General features: G+C 41.0%; 1 protein-coding gene across 1 annotated transcript in view; it reads right to left on the reverse strand.

Annotated features, from left to right (window-relative positions):
• Thsd7b (thrombospondin type 1 domain containing 7B) overlaps positions 1-21,372 on the reverse strand; it is a 697,290-nt gene that overhangs the window by 447,792 nt on the left and 228,126 nt on the right. The window contains exons 5-6 of the mRNA XM_059280451.1: positions 10,679-10,834; positions 970-1,167 (exon numbers count right to left, since the gene is read on the reverse strand). Coding sequence (XP_059136434.1) covers positions 970-1,167; positions 10,679-10,834 — 354 coding nt within the window. The remainder of the gene's footprint in view (positions 1-969; positions 1,168-10,678; positions 10,835-21,372) is intronic.

The raw sequence follows: 21,372 nt of genomic DNA on the forward strand, positions 1-21,372 counted from the left end.
CAATAAAAAAATGTACATTTGCCTACTTACATTAGCTATTTTAGAGAAAGAAAAAGAGAGGAAGGCCGCAGAGAGAAGAGGGAGGAAGAAATAAAGGAAGCAACAGTGTGCCAGATGTCAGCCCTGTGAAGATGTTAATATCCATTCTGAATCCGCTTTGTAATTTCCTTCCATTCTGTGGATTGCTTCGCTCCACAAGTCAAAACATTTCATCCCACACGCGAAGAGCATTGTGAATGGGGCCTCACATTGCAGAGCTGATTAGGAGACATGCTCCACATCCCTCAGAGAAATGGAGTTCTTTTTAATCTCCAGGATAAAGATTTTTAAATGTCACTTTTCTCACTGCCATATGACTTACATATTTTTAAACCACACTTCATTTCCAACAAGCACTGTACCAAAAGCTTAGTGATCAAGGACAGACATCATTGTTAATAATTGTGTAAATCCTGACAGCTTATCTTTAAAAAATGGCTTGTTGAAAATGTTAGCATTATATCCAGAACTGATTCTGGTCTAATGTTATTATAAATGAAAAGATTTTACTTAATCTTTTCCCCTCGCCCCTTTTCTTTTTAACCCTGGCATCTTTAACAGGTAGCATTTTGTAAACACTTGATAAAGGCATGTCACAAACTGATCTTAACAAAAGGAAATAAAACTTGTCCTGCATTCATAAGCTGGCACTTTTTTGTTTGTTATTTGTCTTGATAAATTAAAAAAAAAATTCTGAAGAATTCTGTGGGTTCAGAGTGGTGTGTTTAAGCATAATCAAACAGTGCATTTAGTGCTATTTTGTGGTTCTCATATGAAGTGATCACAGTTCACCCTACAGCAATATGTCACCTACTTCACCATAAATGCCCCAATATAGGAGCTTCCTGCCCTCCAGAAAATGACCTTTGAAGAGTAGCATTGCCCCTGGTTGGACATAAGTCAATCCTGCAGTATGTCACCATGTCCCACCTCTTTCGTTCTGACAGACAGCCTTCAGGATGCGATGTCCCAGGCCACATTTCCCATGATTGGGGATACAGATCCCTTCAGAAGCAAGCCATCGATGACACATTGGATCCTCGCAAGGCACAGATTCTACCAGGTGAGGGCAGTGCCCCGTGGGCCCTGTAGATTCCATGAGAACATGGCGCTGTCTCATTCTAAAGCCTGAAAGGAGAGAGAAAGCACAACTTTCAGTATTTCACCCTGATCCTTCAAAGGCAAAGGAGCAGCTGCCAGGCCGCAGATGGAACTTCCCCTGCGAACACTTGCAGCTCTGACGCATGTGTTATCTCGGTGTGTTTTATTTATGAGATGGAGGGATATGAAATGTAAAGGAAAAGAGAAATGTGGGAAAGAATGAGAGTGTAAAAGTGTCTTCCAAGAGATGACAGACAGGCCAGATGGAATCAGGTGAAATAATGAACAGGGTGCATCCAATGGTGTTCGTAATCCAGGAGCTTCGGTGAAGACCCACAGCCGCACTTGCTCACAGATACATCCGCATTTCAATTTTGGATTGCTTTCAGCATCCTGTTGCTTTACATTAAACAGCACATTTACACCTTTGTCTATGCCTCATGCCTGACCACTCACAGCTTCCTGCTTTGACAGTTCCCTGTATGGCTTCTCTGAGATTCCCACATCAGCATGTCTATATAGATGGTGTCTCTAGGACTTCATTCTCTATGCTAACTGGGCATGTTTTCTCAAATTCCCATAGTCAGAGCCTGTAATAAGGACATAGGCAGGTTTTAAAATGCTATAGAATCACAAACTATACTTCAATAGGAGTAAGGTAGGTACATACAGAGGAAAGATCAACTGTAATACTGTAAAATATGATAAAGACTATAAGAAAATGGAGGGTGTGGACTTGCTTCAAAAGGCTTTTTATTATTCAGCTTTCTTGAGCTCGTGTCATGAGAGAACATGGGCATTTTCATAATATCTCTCTCTCTTTTGTCTAGATGCCAGAAGTAGAAGCTATACTTTGTTTTGTACACAACATGTTTGCTTTAAATAATTTAAAGTAACATTGAAAAACAATAACAACAACATGACTTTAAGAAAAGAATGAATGAGTGAATGAGAACTCTCTGAGATCCATTAATGACATGACTTGCAATCCTTGGTTCTCTTGATATATCTATCACTTTTATGGGCATAGATCTCACCCACATTATCTCCTATGGTTATGCTCAAATTCTGTCAACCCATCATGGTCTTTCAATTTCTTTTTCAAAACTGGTTCTCATATATCTTCAGTCTGGGCTCAAACTCACTCCAGAGGTGAGGATGGTTTTGAACTTCTCACTCTCCTGTCTCTATTTCCCAAGTGCCGGGATTATAGGCATGTGTCACCATGTCTGGTTTTTGTGGTAAGGGAGATTGATTCCAGGACTTCCTCAATGCTAGGTGAGTGCTCTACCAAGTAAGCTGCATCTGTAGCCAAAAATCCTTTAATTTAACCCCTCATATGTTTGAACGTCCAGCCCCAAGTTGGTAGTGCTGTTTGGGAGGTGGTAAAGCCTCTAGGAAGTGGAACCTTGCTGGAGGAAGTAGCTCATTGGAGGAGGGCCTTGACATTCGTATCTCCCCTGTTCACTAATCTACTTCTAGACTGCAGAGGCAACGTGACTGGTCACTTTGGGCTCCTGTCACCATTCCTTCCCCACCATTATGGATTTTATCTCTTGAGCTGTAACATCAAATAAACCTTTCTTCTCTACTGGGGATGCTATGAATATGCTGCTCTGATTGATTGATAAATAAAACGCTGATTGGTCAGTAGCCAGGCAGGAAGTATAAGCGGGACAAGCAGAGAAGAGAATTCTGGGAGGTAGAAGGCTGAGTCAAGAGACACTGCCAGCCCCTGCCAGGAGAAACAACATGTAAAGATAGCAGTAAGCCACAAGCCATGTGGTAAGGTATAGATTTATAGAAATGGGTTAATTTAAGATGTAAGAGCTAGTCAATAGTTAGCCTGAGCTGATGGCCAAGCAATTTTAATTAATATGAGCTTCTGAGTGATTATTGTATAAGCAGTTCCGGGGTCCGTGGGGCTGGGCAGGACAGCTACACTTCTCCTTGATTTTTTTTTTTAGGGGGGGCGGTAGAGACATGGTTTCTTTGTGTAGCTTTGCGCCTTTCCTGGAACTCACTCATTCAGTAGCCCAGGCTAGCCTTGAACTCATAGAGATCCACCTGCCTCTGCCTCCTGAGTGCTGGGATTAAAGGTGTGTGCCACCACCGCCTGACTGAGTCCTTGATTTTTGTGAGGTATTTGATCATAGCAAGACAGAAAACTAATATACTACTTCAACATCATTTAGCAGATAGTGACTATTACAATATTACTAAAATTCCTAAGTTTAATGTCAATTAAAATAATAATAACAACAGAGATTACTACTCTGTTATCACCTAGCTCCACACAATTAAATACTCAAAATACAACCTACAGAAAGTTCAGCCTCATTCTTTGGGAACTCAAGGACAGCTACAAGGGGCATACAGGGCACTCAACTACACTTTGCATAAATTAAAGACTTCTCAGCTCTTGCCACCACATGACTTGAATGCCCTCTACTTTTACACATAACACCCGTGCCCTGCTTATTTCCTGGCATTTGTTTGTACTTGTTTAGCTCTTGTCTTTGAACAAGAAATAGCATGATTTACACTTTGACAACCAGCTTGAAGAACAGTACGGAAACTTAGCATTCTCTATGGAGGGATTTGAGTGTCCTATTCCTGGAGCTTAAAGCCAGTGAGGGGCTCATGCCATTTCCCTCTATAAATCATGTTGCGTCCATCTTGCCATAAATCTATAGAGTGTATCTCCTCAGACAATAAATTCTTTCAGGCTCTTTTTTTTGTGTGTGTATGTGCTGCCCTTGTCCAGACTCTAAGTAGGATCAAATCACACCACAAGCTCAGCATAAAACAAGCACCATGGCTTTCTGTTCTACTTAACTTCCTCACACATGGGCATCCATGCCTGCAGTAAACAACAGGGTTTCCCAGGTGTTCTATTCCAAGAGAAATACAACACCAAGTTCACCATGGCTGGGACAGCCAATGTTTCACAATTATTGAACTCTATGTTAGCCAAATATTATTATTCAGTAAATATTAAAAACCATATGAATATTGATGTCCTGCATTGGAGGAAGGACAAGAGGCAAATGTCTAACTCTCATTTCCATATAACTCAAGAAGGGGAAAGGGCCTGCACAGCAATTAACCATGAGAGTGAGAGATGGTTCATTTACATTACTCCAAACTTAAACCCTCTAGACTTTTGTAAGCTTCTCTGACCATTCTAGATATGTGTAAACAAAGGTCAGATTGCAATATATTACTTCTCTGAGGGTGTGTCACCAGTAGGGTAGGAGGGTAGGAAGTTGACCAGAGCTCTAACCTCATGTTTTTGGTCCCACTTCACAAGGTACATCTGAAAGCCATCTTGGGTCAGTCCCTTAAACTGAAGCTAGACAGACTAGAGAGAAGGATTTAGGGCTCTGTGTAGGAAACAATAACAATCATCACTTCATAGCCAGAGATTCACCATGCACCTTTGAAAGAACCACTATTCTCAGGGTTTTGTTGTTGTTGTTGTTGTTGTTAGTATTGCCATGAGCTCTGAGCCCAAAATTTATGGTTTCATGTATCGTTCTACCATAGGCAAACAGACAAAACTGAATAGTGAATTGGGGAGAGTAAGGTCAGAAGAGAAGGTGGCAGAAGAGAAGTCAACATTTTTTAGGTGAAAGCAGAGAAGAATTTAAGGAGACTCAAGGTATATCTAAGTCTGAAGACTATTTCTACTGTGTCATGGGGGTAACAGTGGCCTTGTGAGCTTCCCTTGAGCTGTTCATGAATAGCACTGTTTCCATGCTAACCCATGGAGCTAGGATAGAAGACATAGCCAGCAGACTACACACAGATAGCAGAAGTCTACTGTGTGCTAAACATTGCATTTGCCCTCTTTTTCTGGAAGCCCTGGATGAGGATGCTGAGACAAGGAACCTGATAAGACTGCAGGTATGTGTATGTGTTCATATGTATGTGTGTATACATGCATGTACATGCTTGTGTACCGGCCAGAGTGAAACTTAGGTTGTTGTTTTCAATGTACCTTGTTTTTTGAGGCAGGGTGTCTCCATGGCCCAGGACTCTCGAAGGTTAAGCTGGCTGGTCAGCAAGCCCCAGGGGCTAGTCTGTCTGTGGCAGCACAGCAGTGGGATTACAAATGCACAACACTATACTTGACTTATTTTACATGGTTTCTGGGAATCAAATTCAGGTCACCACGCTTGTATGATAAGTAAGTACTTTACTGAATCAAGAAGCCCCCTTTCCCCTAGACTGAATCTTTGATTCCAGTTACTTAGATATCAACCATGATGATTTCCCAGCCTGTTATAACATAGAAAATAGGAGCATTGATAGGGTAAAGCAGTCATGAAAACCTTCAATCCTTTACATAAGAAGTAGGTACAGCTTACTGCCTGCCCCAACACAGAGACACACAAAAATAGAACAAGAAAAAAAAATCATTGGCTAACACGGATATTATTTGTAATAAAGCCAAATTTTTTTTATAGAATTCATATACATGTAAAAATAGAGCCAACCCAGCAAGCAACAATGGAAAAGAGAAATATTTCCACAGTAAAACTAGATTTCAGGTATGTCGGTGACTTCTGACCTCAGTTTACTGCCTATGCTAATTTTTCAGAATGTGAAGGATGTCTTTAAGAATAGTCCTATAGTCTCAATTTAAAAATGTCTTTTCCTGTAGGGACGTTGCATGCTCTTCTGTGCTGTGGTTGGGGAACTACATTGGAGCAGGGGAGGAATCCCTGAAGTCCTGTGTAGAAGCGGCAGCTATTAGGATGCCACATATAGAGGTCGCCATCCAACTCCTTTCAGTAGGCTGCCTTCCTAGAACTTGTTTGCAAGGAACAAGGGTGTCAGGTGAATCTGCATCAAGAGGAATTTTGAAAACTGCCTCACATCTATGTGTGGGGCTCATCCATCAGCATTTTCTTCAGGCTGATTCTCTTTTGTATTTCTCTAATTACTACACTGTGGGAGTATCTCCGAGATAAAGCAATAAACGATACAACCTGATCCCATTTAAATTCCTCTGGAAAGTGTCCCAGCCTCACTTGACAAGCACCAACCTGCCAAGCGCTGCTCCCCTTGTCTGCCTGTCACTGATGTGATGGAAGGTGCAGAGCCTGTGAATGTTGACTGATTTCCTAATGCATTCTGAGTAGCTGACAGCCATGAGCCTTAGATGATATCTGATTGAGGGGTGCCTGATGGAGAACAACAGCCAGAAAAAGATAATTTCTATAACGATTTATTCTATTAGCTAATAAAACATTTCCTACCATCTAAATCCCTCATCCCTTTCTATTTTTTATGTGAATAAAGAGAACAGAACAAACTAAGACGAAGCCATGTGATCAGAAGGGTGTGTGTGTTGGACAAAGGTCTCCATCTTTCCACATTTGTTTCCTCATTGTTTGCTTGATTTTAACCTCAAATCTTCTACTTTTCTTTCTCTGAAGTATATACACATATGTATAACTATTAAAGAGTATATCTGTATAAATATGTACCTGTGTACATATGTATGAGGCTATAAACCATCCAGGAACTTTTCTGTATTTTGGATTTCTTCTGCTGTGAGTTGATTGCATTTCTTGTAGGGAATTCAGATAGGAATCTGCACACTCCCACTGCTGTCCCAGGGTTTTTTCAACACCTAGTACACATCCTATGTGTCCAGCCTCTGTGGAATTCTAAATCATATTTACTGTGTGCCAATCAAGGACTCTGGCCCAGTCCCTACAGGATCATGGGACAGAAATAGAGAATGAGAAGAACACAGACTTCATCCTCACCAGTTGGTAGAAATAACAAGATGATTGCTCCCATCACCATCACACAGTTGGTCTGCCTGTAGGCACGGAGTCATTTCCCCAGAGGGAGAACTCCATTCCGTATTTTTCCCAAGAGGAATTAGAGGCAGGTGGTCCTGCCAGGTTCCAGCAAGACCTAGAGGACTGATTTCTCTCTGCTTTAGGGAATTATTTTAAAATAGCAAACTGTCAGCCCTGAATAACAATTACAAAAGCTGTCTATTTTCTCTGCCCATGGTTACTTAGCCATGAGAGGAGAAGCTATCTTCGAGTTGTACACTGAAGTCACCTGGTTTCGGTCTGAGCTCTCTAAAAACAAAGATATTAACAGCAACTCCAACATGCCCCCAAAGGCTGCAGGACCCCTCCACCCCAGGTCATAACTCCCATGCCCTTATATAGTCTTTCAGAACCCAAGACTGAACTTTTGAAAGAAACGTTTGCTTGGGGCAAAATGCACACTCAGTGGTTTACCTGTTACCCTCCATTTCTACCCACTCCTGTGACTGCAGGGTCCTTTTTCATCTGATGATCCTGCAGTTGCACTAAGGCTGGTGTCAGCATCCCTCCTGATCTACGTCAGCTCACGGGTTCATTCTCAGGGGTCATGGTTCACCTGGCTACTTCAGTGCACAGCTGGAAGATGGCTGTTCTTCCCAGGGCTGGATTTGTACCTCGGTCCAAATGTCCTTGGGCTTGGGAAGAAAATCGACTAATGAGTCTATGTGTTTGGAAAGACACTGGGGAGCAGGGAGCATGGGGGTCAGCCCTGGCTTAGCTATTGTTGTTGTGTTCATTGATGTTTATGTATATGTGTATGAACATGTGCATGTTTTTGGAGGTGCATGTGTGTGAACGTTTGTGTGGAGATCAGAATAATGGCCAGCGAGAAGAAAGTACTACACAAGGGTATGTTGAGGGAATCCACAAGGAGAAAGAGTTATAGGTTTCTCCAATGAATTCCAGAGATGTGTCTGAGGTATGTGGAGAAAGAAGCCTGGGATAAAATTTAAAACATCAATTCTTCACAGTGTTTTACGAACATTTTGGCTCAAGCAAAAAAAAATACAACATAGAAATAGGGAAAAAAAACACATATACTCCAAATTGCCATAAAGAAGCCAATGGATCAGAACAAGAGGACTAAAAACTTAATCTATTGAGTAATCACCTACAAATGTGGCCCCAGAATCACTTTTGACTTCTCAAAGTATCCCCACCATTCCCCTTATCTCTCTTCCTCTTCTGCACCCTCAGCCTGTGAAGGTTGAGAGCAGCTGAACCACTCTGCATTCTGGGAACATAAGCTTAGGACCTAGCCACTCAAGCCCCATCCTTTGGTCAGGGAGTATGCAGGAATGAGCATACAACCCCATCAGCCATGATGTTCCTCCCTAGAGCACTTCCTGGAACTACTGGAGATGATGTTCTCTCCTACATTACTTATCATCTTAAATAAAATTCCCTACTGAGCTTTGGTGTATGAAGATGGCTTATCAAACACAAGCTGCTGTGGAGAACAATGCAATGAGAAGACAGCAACTTGCAGAGTTGAGAAGTAGAAGGATGGAAAGGAGAAAGTCGAGAGGCCCTGACATCGTTCGTGCTGTTGAATGTCATCCTGGTGGCCATTCTGTTTTCAGATGTTTGCGTTAATAAGTCTCTTCATTGGTTAGAAACCAACATGAACTGGTCTCATGTTACCTACATCCATAAGTGTCCCAAATAAGTTGAGGTCCATTTGGTGTGTTCAGAACTCCGCAGCTTTGAAAGCAAAAATGAATGGCAGTCCGTGCCTCCATGCAGTCCAATTTTACTTTCAGGCACACCCCTGACCAGAGCAGTTGCAGCTTTGGTAAAGCTTGATGTGGTTTGGTTTTCTTGGGAGTAGCCCTAAAAGCTGGTATGGCACGGATGAACTACAGGAGGACGAGTTCTAGGTTCTAAGAGAATGTAAGTCTCTAAGAGAATGTAAGTCACCCTAAGGAGTCTCATACACAGCTGTAAGCAAATGATAAGTTCTAATTATATAGAGAGCACATTTGTGCTACTAGTTTTAATGGAAACTTTTCAGTGTCCATAAGCTGAAGCAATATAAGGATATTGGGGTTATGCGATGCACTATCTTTTTTCACATTGTTACAAGCAAATATCTGACCAAAGCAACTTGGCAAAGGGAGGAAAGGTTTACTCTGGCTCCCAGTTCAGAGGAAACAGCCCCACACATCAGGGAAAGCACAGTGACTGAAAAGGCTCCATCCATAGTAGCTGAACCTCAAGGTCGGGCTAGTTCACATCTTAGAAGACCAGGAAGTAGGAAGTATTGGAAGTGTGGCCGATCTAGAGTCCTCAAATATGTGTCCCCAGTTACTCATCTGTCCTAGCTATTCCTCTCAATTCCAAGGTTCTACAGCACTCAGAAACAGTAGTCCCAGCCGTGAAGGCAGTGTTTGAAACATGAACTTGGGAGAATATTCATATTATATAGGAGTTTAGTTTAGCCTGCCAGGACCTATTAAGACACTGATTTCTAGAAGTTGTTGAAAAAAAAAACAAACAGAAATCAAAGTTAGCATCCTCCTGTCCCAGATTCAATACTGTTCTTCCTCTTTTTACTTGCAATAAGAGTCAGAGCAAAATGAAATCCCTGCAAGCCTGGGCCATGAACATGCACATGTGTGTGCCTGGGGCAAGCCGCAGATGACAGTCACGTGAGATTGTAGTGGCCATGGCATTTTCTTGCACAGACAGGAAACATAAAGGATCACTGCACTCAACAGTTGGGCATGTGTTGTTTCTCTGCATGTAAAGTAAGATTATAGCTGAGCAAACACAACCTACCATCTGGGAAGCCATTGGTTCTTATTTTTCTTCATATTAATAAAAGGAATATTTTCTCTTAGCACAACATGCAAGGAGAAAGACACTTGTGGAAGCTTGAAAGGTCAGTGAAGGATGGCATGGTGCCTCTGGGCTTGCAGGGGTGGGGGTGAACATTTTAAATACAAAATGGAGAAAATGGGATTGCAACGGCTAATATAAATAAAATTGAAAAAAAAATTGAAGATGTTACTTTAAGCCTGAGGGCAATAAACACTAGCCAATATACACACACATACATCGTGTCCTTTATTAAAATATAAAATATAAGACCAGATGCTAAATGTAGAAAACTAAAAATAAAGCAATAACAAAAATAGTTGGTTTCTGGTGTGATTACATGAATCATGTCTATGGACCTCAGTGTAATCATCACTTATATGAAAAAGTAAGTTAGATTTTTTTTTTTTATTTTTCTTTGAGACAGAGTCTCATGTAGCCCAGGCTAACCTCAAATTCATTATGTAGCCAAGAATGACCTTGAAATTCTAATCATCCTGTCTTTGCTACCCTAGTTAAAGCATATACCAGCAAGCCTGGTTTGATATGATACTGCAAGTTGAATCCAGGGCTTTATGCATGCTAGGCTAGCACTCTACCAACTAGGCTGCGACAGTAGGACCAACATTATTTCCAATTGAGTAACAGTCACTTATTCAGCTATGAGTTTAATATGAAAGTCAATCAAGGTCGGATTCTGTGCTCCACAGAAATGTCCTTCGCTGCCTCCCTAATAACTAAATGCTGCCAAGCCTGAGCCAGTTATTTAAATACAAACAAATGCTGGCTTAAGCTGGATTAGTCTGCTGCAGAGTAATGTGTACACTGGAAGTGCATGAAGCATGGCATGGACTCACCTTTCTTCCCCTGAGGATCACGGCAGTTTTCATGAACACATGGGCCCCAGGATGACCAGGAAGATACTATGCAGGCCGTCGAGCAAGGGACATTGCAGAGCTGGGAGGCTGAGGGGGCAGGTCCCAAACATAATGTACTTTCCACAGGCCTAGAGACTAAAGGACAAAAACATAAATGCCTATGTCACATTCTTTGGACTTTCCTAAAGTCATATCCTAATCAGGTTTATGATTCTAGAGAGTATATGCAATCAAGACAAACATTTTCTAATAAGAATGTTTAGTTCTATATTATTAGCCTTTGGGGTGAGTAAGACAGAGACAGGGGCATGCACTTGAGATCCCTGCATTGCAAAGCACTCCCAGGGAATTTGAGAGAGCAGTAGAAATATCACAGACACAAATTATCCAGAGGTATGATTTAAAACAGAATTAAATGTCTTGGTGAAGTTTCAAGAAGAGTCTATCTTAACAATATAAATGACTGGGTCACTGTGAAAAACATCAAAATCGAACCCCTAAGGTGCAGTGTTTAGCATAACCAATCTACTGCTGTGACTCCCCGGAGGGGTGGAGCTGGCAAAGACAGAAGAAAAATGGTTCTTCCGAATAAGAAGAAAAATTGGACCCCGACTGCGGTTTTGGCTTGAGGAGGAACTTTCCTAACTGGGTTACTCAGAGGTTCAGGGCTCCAAGGAGAAAGAGCTTCCAGATGCGCAGATGGGGGCCTGGGCTGGGTCCCCTCAGGGTACAGTGACTATCTGTCCTTCAGTGGTGTTCACTGTCCTCTGCCCACAGACCTCAGCACCACAAGAAGACAAGCAATGGAGGAAAACACAAGTCCCTGGCCTTTGTGCAAACTTAACAATGGGAACGGGAGCCCCTGAAAATAACACATGAAAGACACAGGTCTGAGTCTACTGCGGCAGTATTTACTACAGATAGTAAATGAATTGTAGCATGGACTCAGGTGTCCATCAAGAGAAGGGTGGTGAAAGGGAGATTTCAAGGAAAGGAGAATAGAATGCAGATTCTAAGAAGGGTGAACAGGGAATAGTGGAATGGAACAAGAAGGAAAGAATGAGGCAAGAAGGGCGGGAAGGACGGAGGAGGGAGTATAGGAAAGGAAACCTTATATTAAAGACCTTTGAAAATGCCATATGGGGACCTACTAGTGCAGAAATGTCTGAAAATATATCCATATTCATAAATAAAAAGGGTCCTGTAAACCATCCCAAGATAAAGACTGCTGTCATTGCCCTTGTTTACCCTCCAGAACTTGACGGGAAGATGCTATTGATGAAGACATCACATACTTGAGTCACAGGATAAATCAACCTGCAAGCTTCATCCCTTACTGGCTAGTTTCATCGTGGTAAAAGGTACTGGGCACAGCATCAGGGGAGCAAAGCTGTTAACAGTCTACCCAGCTATGAACCGTGTGAGCCACATTAAAAATAATAAGATATAAAAACAAGGAGGTAATATTTAGGAAGAAAAAAATTACTAGCAGAATGGGGTGTGTGTGGGGGGGGGACAAAAGTGATCCTAGCATCTAAGAAGCATGCATGCAAACCTCATAATAAAACATGTTTTTCAGTACCATTTTGATTCTCAAAATGTACATCAAAAAGGAAATACAAATATAGAGCTGTTTACTTTTCTACACAGAGTTGCCTCCGTTTGAAAAAGTTTTGAGACATTCCAAATTTTGTGAGCAGTAGCTTCGATTCGGGAAGTTTTATCTACTGACTGGCTTGTATTATTTTGTAAATATTTCCCACATGTCATTTGTATCCAGTTGAACAGATTGAAAATGCCTCAAAGGTGGGAAGTGGTGTGAGGGGACTGGGTGGTATGTCACACTACCCCGTTTGCTTCCTCGCTCTCTGGGTAGAGAAGCATCAGATGTAGTGAAGGCTGCAATCCGTCACAACTCTGAGCAGAGGAGCTTTGAATAAGAATCAAATCAACAGCAAAAGAGAAAACAAATACTGTCATGGAAAAAGACACAGGTTTATGAGCTGGGGTGGGGGTTCTGATGAGCAAAGCCACAGTCTGCATCATTTGTGAAAGCAAATGAAAGGATTGTGAAAACAACACCAATATTTTATTTACAATTTATTATTATTATTGTTATTATTATTATTATTATTATTATTATTATTAATTTTTTGGTTTTTCGAAACAGGGTTTCTCCGTGTAGTTTTCATGCCTGTCCTGGATCTTGCTCTGTAGATCAGGCTGGCCTCGAACTCACAGAGAAACGCCTGCCTTTGCCTCCTGAATGTTGGAATTAAAGGCATGTGCCACCACTACCCAGCTACAATTAATTATTTTAAAGTGTATGAAATTGAATAGTTCTGACTTAAAATGAAAGTTAAGGGCAAAGTTAAATTGTCAGTGTGAATGTGAAAATATGTATGTCATGGAGTGGGGGCAGGGAAAGGAGGAGAGAACAGATATTGGGGAGTTAGGGAATCTGTCCAGGGATATTGATAAGGGAAGTAATAAGATCATATTACAGTTGTCAGTGGGATGTGAACCAAAACTAGAGATGGATCTATGAGATGGCTGGATTCAGAATAAGGCAATCTATACAGACACACATCTGCTGAGTAAATAACTCAGCCATTCTAAACCACTGAGTCACCATTTAAACTAGCCACTCTTGGGTAGTGTCTGTGTTCAAGGAACTCTCTACCAACAAGATTAAGTCAGGCAACAGATTAACAGACAATGGAAGGAAAGGCATCTGAGTGTCCCACACATAAAAAACAACAAAGCCAGATGTCTTAATGTGGAAGTGTGCTTGGCTCTCATCCTATGTGTGTTGGCATTTATTCCCACAAGCATAGAAAGGAACTCCTGCAACAGACCAGAAGGAAGTAGGCATGGCAGCTGATTAGTCTAATCATTTACTAAATATGCATAATGTATACCAAGCATGGGTCATAACATCAAACAGATACTGACACCTTTGGTCTGGGTAGCTTCTCTTTGAGATACCTGTTCTTAATATCTCTAGTTTTAAAATAAAATAACTACACTATAGAAATGTTAGCTCACAGGCTGCAGAGAGTGCTCAGCAATCAAAGTGCAGAATTCTGCTTCCAGAACCCACTTGACTGGCTTAGAACCCCTTGTATCTCTAGCTCCAAGTAATCTGACACCCTCTTCTGGCCCCTATGGGCATTGCACTCACACGTACATGTGCTACACAGATACACACAGACAGAATTAATAATAATAATAATAATAATAATAATAATAATAATAATAATAATAAAAACCCTCTAAAACAATCTTAGCTCACTTGCCCACAAGCTTAGCCAGGGAATGGTGGAGATAAGATCTGGAATTAGGCAGTCTGGCTTCTGAATTTATTCTGTGAACCACTTCATTAGGTTAAGTTTTTACTTGAAATTCCTTAGTGTCCATTATGCATGAGACACTTTTTGAGTCGCTCTAGGCTGACCATGCTCTCCCTCAACTGCTTGCCTACCACTCCAAAGAATAGCTACTGAATATGTTAGAAATTTAGCATCATGATAGAAGAACTGGCCAAAAAGAGCATGGACTGTATACTAGTGACCCCACAACAAGGTATCCTCGGGTACTATGCCATGTGCCCTAATGTATAAAACCTGGAGTGGGCCACTTTCAGTCCAGGCATGCAGATCCGAGCATACAGATATGTGCTTTCTGTACCTTGGAAGACTGGCTCAGGAAAAGTTAGACTTTATTTGTTCCTTGCCACCTGCCAGTAAGGAACAAATCTGCTTCATAAAACATGCTGTATGTGAGTGAGTTTTACATATCTGTGTGTCTGTACATCTGTATGTCTGTGTGTCTGTGTGTTTGTATGTTGACTCAGAAAAGCTGACAATCAGTACACAGTGACCCACATCACAGCTTGTGTTAACACCGTGTTCTTGATGGAGGAGTGACGAAGAGTAGTAAGACAGTCCAAGACCTTCTCCTCATAGAACTGCATTCCACTGGGGTTGGGTCCAAACTACATAGGTATCCAGGAGCCCAGCAAGACGTCAAGGATGGGCTTCTGCCCTCTTTCTGTTACCATGTCTCTCTCCTTTCAACACCATCCAGATGAAGTACCAGATGCCAGCGCTGAAAAGACCCCAAACTTCTCAACACTAAGGTGAATCAGTGGTATGCTACCATCTCTCTGCATCTGATGCTCGGCACAGTAGCCGACTCCACTCAATCCACCAGCCAAGTGTCTACCAGGCACATGGTGAAATCTTGGTAAATCTCATGTGAAGCTCCCAGAATGCCTGGCAGGAAAGGTTCTTAGCTGAAGTGCAGTTAGAAAGAGACAAGGGAGCATGCCCTGCAGCTGAATCTGTCAGGACACCACAGCCACACTTAAAATAGACCTGTTTGTTTCATTATGAAGAGAAGTTGAGGATAGCAAGTGGTTAAGGGTTAAGTTCCCTGAAGCCCTCATTCATAAATACTCAACTGTCAATTAGTAGACTGTTAGGCGATGCAAGTAATATAAGATTTGAAAGTAGAGATAGTCACTATTACCTGGAAAAAGAGCAGGGAATAATTTCCTTGGGGACTCTAGAGCGACATATCAGAGACTCAGGGATAGGGTGAAACCATTTGTCAAAACAGTCATTTTTCTTCGGCACCTGCTGCTTTGATGGACAGTCAATCTTAATCCATATCAATAAATTCCTCCAGCCATGGTGACATGTCTAAGATGCTGCACTTAGGCACCGAATCGATGTGTCTGGGTCAGCCTAGTTCTTTCATGACCCCAAGTCCCACCCCAGGACATATTTGCTCCAGAAATAAATGATGAATACATCACAAAGCACTTAGCAGCTTCAGAACCCTGGAGAAGGGTGAACATAGGATGCTTCTATACCTATTGACTGTTAGCCCTGGATGTCAGCTTTAGGGCTAAACTGAGTTTAATTAATCAATTTGACTGAAAAACTAAACTCCAAGGACTCAGACGGTTTGTACAATTTCATTATCAAATTCAGAGGATAGCAAGACCTGAGCCTTAGGCTAGGAAGCAAACGCACTTCCATCTATCTTTGATTTTCTTTCTATGAAAATGAAGGCACCAGTCAAGACAGATGTGGCTCTTTGTACCAGGATAGCCTTTGTATGAAGGACAGTCTACGAGAGGTTGCCAGAGATATGATAGATCCAAGGAACCCATGAATGTTCCAGCCCAATTTAACCCTTTAAACTAAACCCAAGCCTTTCTTTATATTACTACCTCAGAATTCTAACCTATGTTCAGATGTGGCCCACTGAAAAGGACATAGTGAATGCCAAATTTCCTCTGTCCCAGAAGACTAATTACTTTTTACTCCATACTAATGAGTATGGATATTTAGATTACAGTATCTTAGGGAGTGAGTGGGTGGAGACATCTCTTGCTGGAAGTGGGTGATGTATATAGTCCATACGTTACTGAGCCTTCGTTTATCTCGGGTCAAATTCTAGTTAGAATGTTTGACATAAGAATCACTGCTACGTAGTCAAGGTACTCTTTCCTCTGAAATGACTGTTGACTAACTCTCTCAACCCAAACACCATGAATTCCTGCTCAGCAAAAAAATCTTTATTTCTGCATTTTCCCCCAACTCGCTTTCAATATGGTCACCTGGAAGCTTTGTGCCACCCAGGCACTGACACCTGCTTGACTGAAGATGCCCAGGTCTCACAGGCTGCTCAGGCTCTGCAGATAGCAACTTCAGTTCTCTCAGAGAGCTCTAATGATCCCAAATATTAAAACATCACAAACTTTTAACTAGGTTAAAGCCTGATCTCTATGGATCAGAGTCTTTCCCAATTCTGAGGAATACATTACTGTATTTTAAGTGATTGCTCATATTTGGTAGTAATTAATATTTTGAATATTCTGGTACCTAACCTGGAATTTTTCATTTGCAATAAGAAATGATTAAATTGACCTGCCCTACAAGAAATGTTGAAGTCTGTTACTAATGATTGCATAGTTTCCTTAAATGATGAAAAACTCAATGAACAGAATGCTAATTAACAAAGGGCAAAATAGGCTGGTAGGCGATATATATGTTATAAAATGTGTGCTGTTCTAAATTCTAGAAAGGAATAAAGTTCATTGTTTTCCTTAAGGGAAGGTGATTTCAGATGAGGACACAAACCTAAAGAAAATGGACTATACATAGGTCAGGAGAAAACTTCCTGGGGTGGTAGGCCATGTGACTACTACACTGGATAATTACACCACTAACTATAATACATATGGAATGATGAACACCTTTACAATTTATTATTTAAAATTAAATCAGCTAGAATCCAAGCTAATTTGAATTAACAAAATAGTATGATCCAAAAATTTATGAGAGAATCCCACTCCCACCCCAACATTCTGCAAGATTTAATCTGTTTGTTTTAACCCTTCTAATAGGAATTAAAATGAAATTGGAAAATATTATTTTGCTAATTGTAATTAATATCTCTGTAGCCCCCTTGAGTTTATAAACAAGGAGTCATTTGCCTAAGGGGAAAACATTATCATCACAGCTAATGGATGTTTCTTTTTTTTTTAATATAACATTATTAGATGAAAGGAAACCAAGACATTCTTTCAAAATTCACAAAGCAGCACATGTAATTCTGTCAGGGCATAATGAAGTGCACATTATCTTCAGGACAAAGAGAAGCATCTGAGGAATTAATCACTACAAATTTTTCTCCAGCATTTTCAAGGCCAGAAATGGAAACCAAAGACATTTCTTGGGACACCCTGAAACTTACATTATTTTGCTTTCTTTCCACATCATCATCATACAAATTAAACCTTCAATCTCTGGTTGATTTTATGCAAAATATTTGATTTTGTGAATATCCTCAACCTCCACCAACAGCTTAGACAGACACGTTACATCCTTTCCAATCTTCCAAGCCTGACACAGCCACTGTAAACCCCAAAGGAAATTTTGACTCAAGGACGTGGGAAGCCCTCAGTGCCTGGGCTCTCCAAGAAGCAGCCATAACAGAAACAGCAATTGCTCAAATTTAATTCAAAACTAATGAAAGAGCCTACTTATGTAAAAATGCTGCTTTCTAAATGATTTTTCAGAAACAATATTGCCTCTGACATATCCATTTAGGGAGTACACTGACTTGGCAGAAACTCAATCCACCTTCTGCTAAAATAAAAGGGCCTCTTCTACAGACTGAGGGAGTCAAATGGATGAAGGGTAAAGATAAATAATAGCACAGTTTTAAGCATGAAGTTCTTTTCCTTTGAGAAGCTACATGAATTATTTCAGTTACCTTTTGCCACTGGGATTTGCAAAATAATGTATTTTTCTTTTAACTTGGTAGACAGAAGAAAAGCAAATCTATCTTCCAGCACTTACAGTCAGCTTTAAGAATCAAATTGCATCTCATCCCGTTATACCTAATGAAGCTTAATTTTAGCCATATTGTGACTCTCTTGGCAGAGTACAATGCAATACAACTTGGCAGGAAGATGTGTGTATATACAGCAGATTTGATAGCTAAAAAATAATTCCTGCAATTAGAAGTAATTATGTGAAATTTGGACACATGTCAAAAAGTTTCCAAATTTAATTCATTTAATTTAATCAATTAGAAAATGCCCATCCATGGATAGGTTTTCTATTGCTTCTGAGTAACTACACCATAGATCAAAAAATGGCAAAGCAACATTCAGAATAAAAATAAGTCTGAATACAGATTACAGAGCAATTGGCAGCCAATAATTATGTGCTTAAAGAAGTATAGAAGGGTGGTGTACTGGGTTTTTTGTTTTATGGTCTCATTTCCCAGCCCATTTTGAGAAGTTCTTCCTGTTTGTTTTGTGGACATTTGGCTAAGAGCTAAAGGTAGAATGAAGGGAGAATTAGAGAAAAGAAATGACCTAACATTTTTTTACTCTTCATAAAATTAAAACCATTACTGTTGAGGGAAAAGGCCCTGGGGCGATTTGGGGAGATGAGAAAGTGACCAAAGAGAGAAAGTAGGAGGCGTAAAAAGACAAAGAACAGAGCAGGGAGCTCAAAGGCAGAAATGCCCTCTGTCCGGAAAGCGTGGCTTCTAGGAGGGTTTAGTCTAAGAGTCCTTCTGGTCTTCAGCACACTGCAAGATGGAATTCATTGTCTATGGAAACCATGACAGGAGCTAAATGGGAGTCAGTCTTCCCTAATTGCCTGCTAGTATCACTGTGATTAGGATAAAAATTGTGATGGAAAAAGATCTGCCATTATAGTAATAATTAGGAGGAAAAGCGAACATTGTTGCTATTTCAAAAACATTTTCTACTAAGATAAAACCTACAGAAAAAGTAACTTTGAAAACATTAACAGCAGGCCTTTGCTCCTTGAACTAACAGCAGCTGTGGTCACCTGCCCTGGACCTACAAGAAGCTGGCCCAGTCAACAACTGCTATGGATAGAGGATGGGCTCAAGGGGGACCTAATCCTCTGTGCTGAACTAGAAGATTCTGGCAAGAGGGAAGTCGTTGTCCTCAGCTGTAGACACACTAGTGAGCTTACAGGGCTCTAAAGGGCACCCAAGCCTGTGGTGACACAGATGTCCCTGGTAAAGCTCAGTGCGTTTAAAAAACAGAAGGGCATGAACATGAGAAAGGAATGTTGATGGAAAAAAGGGACTTGACCGGGGTGGGGTTGAGATAAGAGAGGCTGAAAGTGTAAGAATGCAGTATATGCATGAATGAAATCATCAAAGAACACATTTAATTAAGAAAAACTGTCAAAGGTAAAGGCGATACATCAGGGAGGGTTGTTATAGGGAGGAGGAGGAGCTGTGTAGACATTTCTATGCTGACTACAGAAGGTCCCTATAATTAGTTTTAAAGGCTTAAGAGATAGTAAACAAAAATGGTTGATGTGACTGTTTTAATTTTACATGTTAATTTTAGAACCTTCCTAAGGATGTACACACGCCTTCTACTGTACTCCTTTCTGTCCTTCAACAACAAGATACTTGGAAGCTGGGGTCCTAAACTCACCTGTCACCAGGTACAAATCTTAGCACTATTACAAAATATTTCTCCTTATCAGCTGAGAAGGGAAAGATAATGATAACATGTCCGTAAAGCCAATAATCAGGAATTGGAAGGAAGCAAGAGGGTTCAGGAGACTGCAAAACCATTGTTGAGATGAGGAAGCCTAAGGAGGGAACAGAAGGGGACAGGGGTACTGAGAAACAGGTGTTGCTGTTGAGAACAGGAAGCAAAGTGGTCACTGGATTTTAGGACTCATCACAGGATGCCCGGGAGCCGGGGCGGGAGGATCAGACAACACAGCCCTTCATTTCTGCTGATTCAGAATGTGGCTTCCTATGAAAAACAAGAACTAGCCTTTAAAATACCACAGTCCTGTTAGAGGCCAGCCACAAGCTGCCGTGCTGACAGCTCCTTCAGAGGGAGAACAAGATGCATGCGCCACGGTCATTTTAGTCTCTCGTATCTCTAAAGTAAATCACACTCCCTTGTGCGTTTGCCAGAGGGGAAGAGGAAGGCCTTGCTGTGCTCCATGTTCTTGTTAGCGCCTGCTACTTAGAATTTGCAAATCGTTTTAGACTGAACAAGTTAATTCAACTTCAAAGGAGGGCTCTGAGAGTCACTGAAAGGGACATGGATGAGGCCTTGCATAACAATTAAAAAATGCAGAATAGTTCATTCCTTTGAATAAAGAAATACACACACACACACACACACACACACACACACACACACACACACACATATATATATATATATTACCCAAACCATCTGTAATTTGTCTAAGCATTATAAACACAAACCCCTGCTACTGTCAGGCCTGCATTCCTCCAGTGCAAACCAGTGGACTCAGCACTTGGACAGAACTGGGACCAAGGGATCCAGGAGAACAATAAAGATGTTCACACCTTGAAAATTCTTATGATTAGCAGGCTGAAAAGTGAACCCTCTGAATAATGTATAGACTATAGTTCTAAAAATCCAGTTGGCAAAATACTTTCATTAAGGACTCATTAAACTGGGAGGCTGTTGCTACCTTTGTGAACCAGGTAGATCTCTTACCAATAAATCTCAATAAAACAACCAACTTTGCCTTCCCAATGCCTGGCCCCTCTGATCATCTCCTCCCTAAGGAGCCTCTGTGAGCCTCCTTACCTCCGTTGTCTTCTCCTTCCTTATGGCTTTTAACAATACAACTATTCTTAGCACACCTGGATATGTAATGTAGGTTTGTGTTTAAAGAAGAAAATCAAAAGATCTTATTTTACTATTGTGTCTCCTTGGGTGTCATGCCCACACTACCCCAAGGACCATAAAATTGAAACAGTTGAACAGTTTGTATGCTATGCAATCCATGGGAAGGATCTGAGTTATGAAGTCAACCCTGTGAGTTAACTGCTCTGGATAATAACTCTAATTTCGAGTAGAAAACTAAACTGTGGAAGTTCCATCCAAGACTCTATAATTTGCATTTGACAGAGACATGACAGGAACCCAAACAGTATGACTTCAGTTTTTCCTCTTGGCTACTCTGTGAGGCTTCTTCCTGTAGAAGATCAGTAGGGCTTGGAGTCCATGCATGTCTCCCTGCCTGCAGGCTGAAATGCTCATTTGCATTACTCTGTTTTCTGTGTGAGCTTGGTTTGGGTGAGACTCTTTATTCTAG

This window comes from Peromyscus eremicus, chromosome 15 (genome assembly GCF_949786415.1).
Source record: "Peromyscus eremicus chromosome 15, PerEre_H2_v1, whole genome shotgun sequence".
Lineage (NCBI taxonomy): Eukaryota > Metazoa > Chordata > Mammalia > Rodentia > Cricetidae > Peromyscus > Peromyscus eremicus.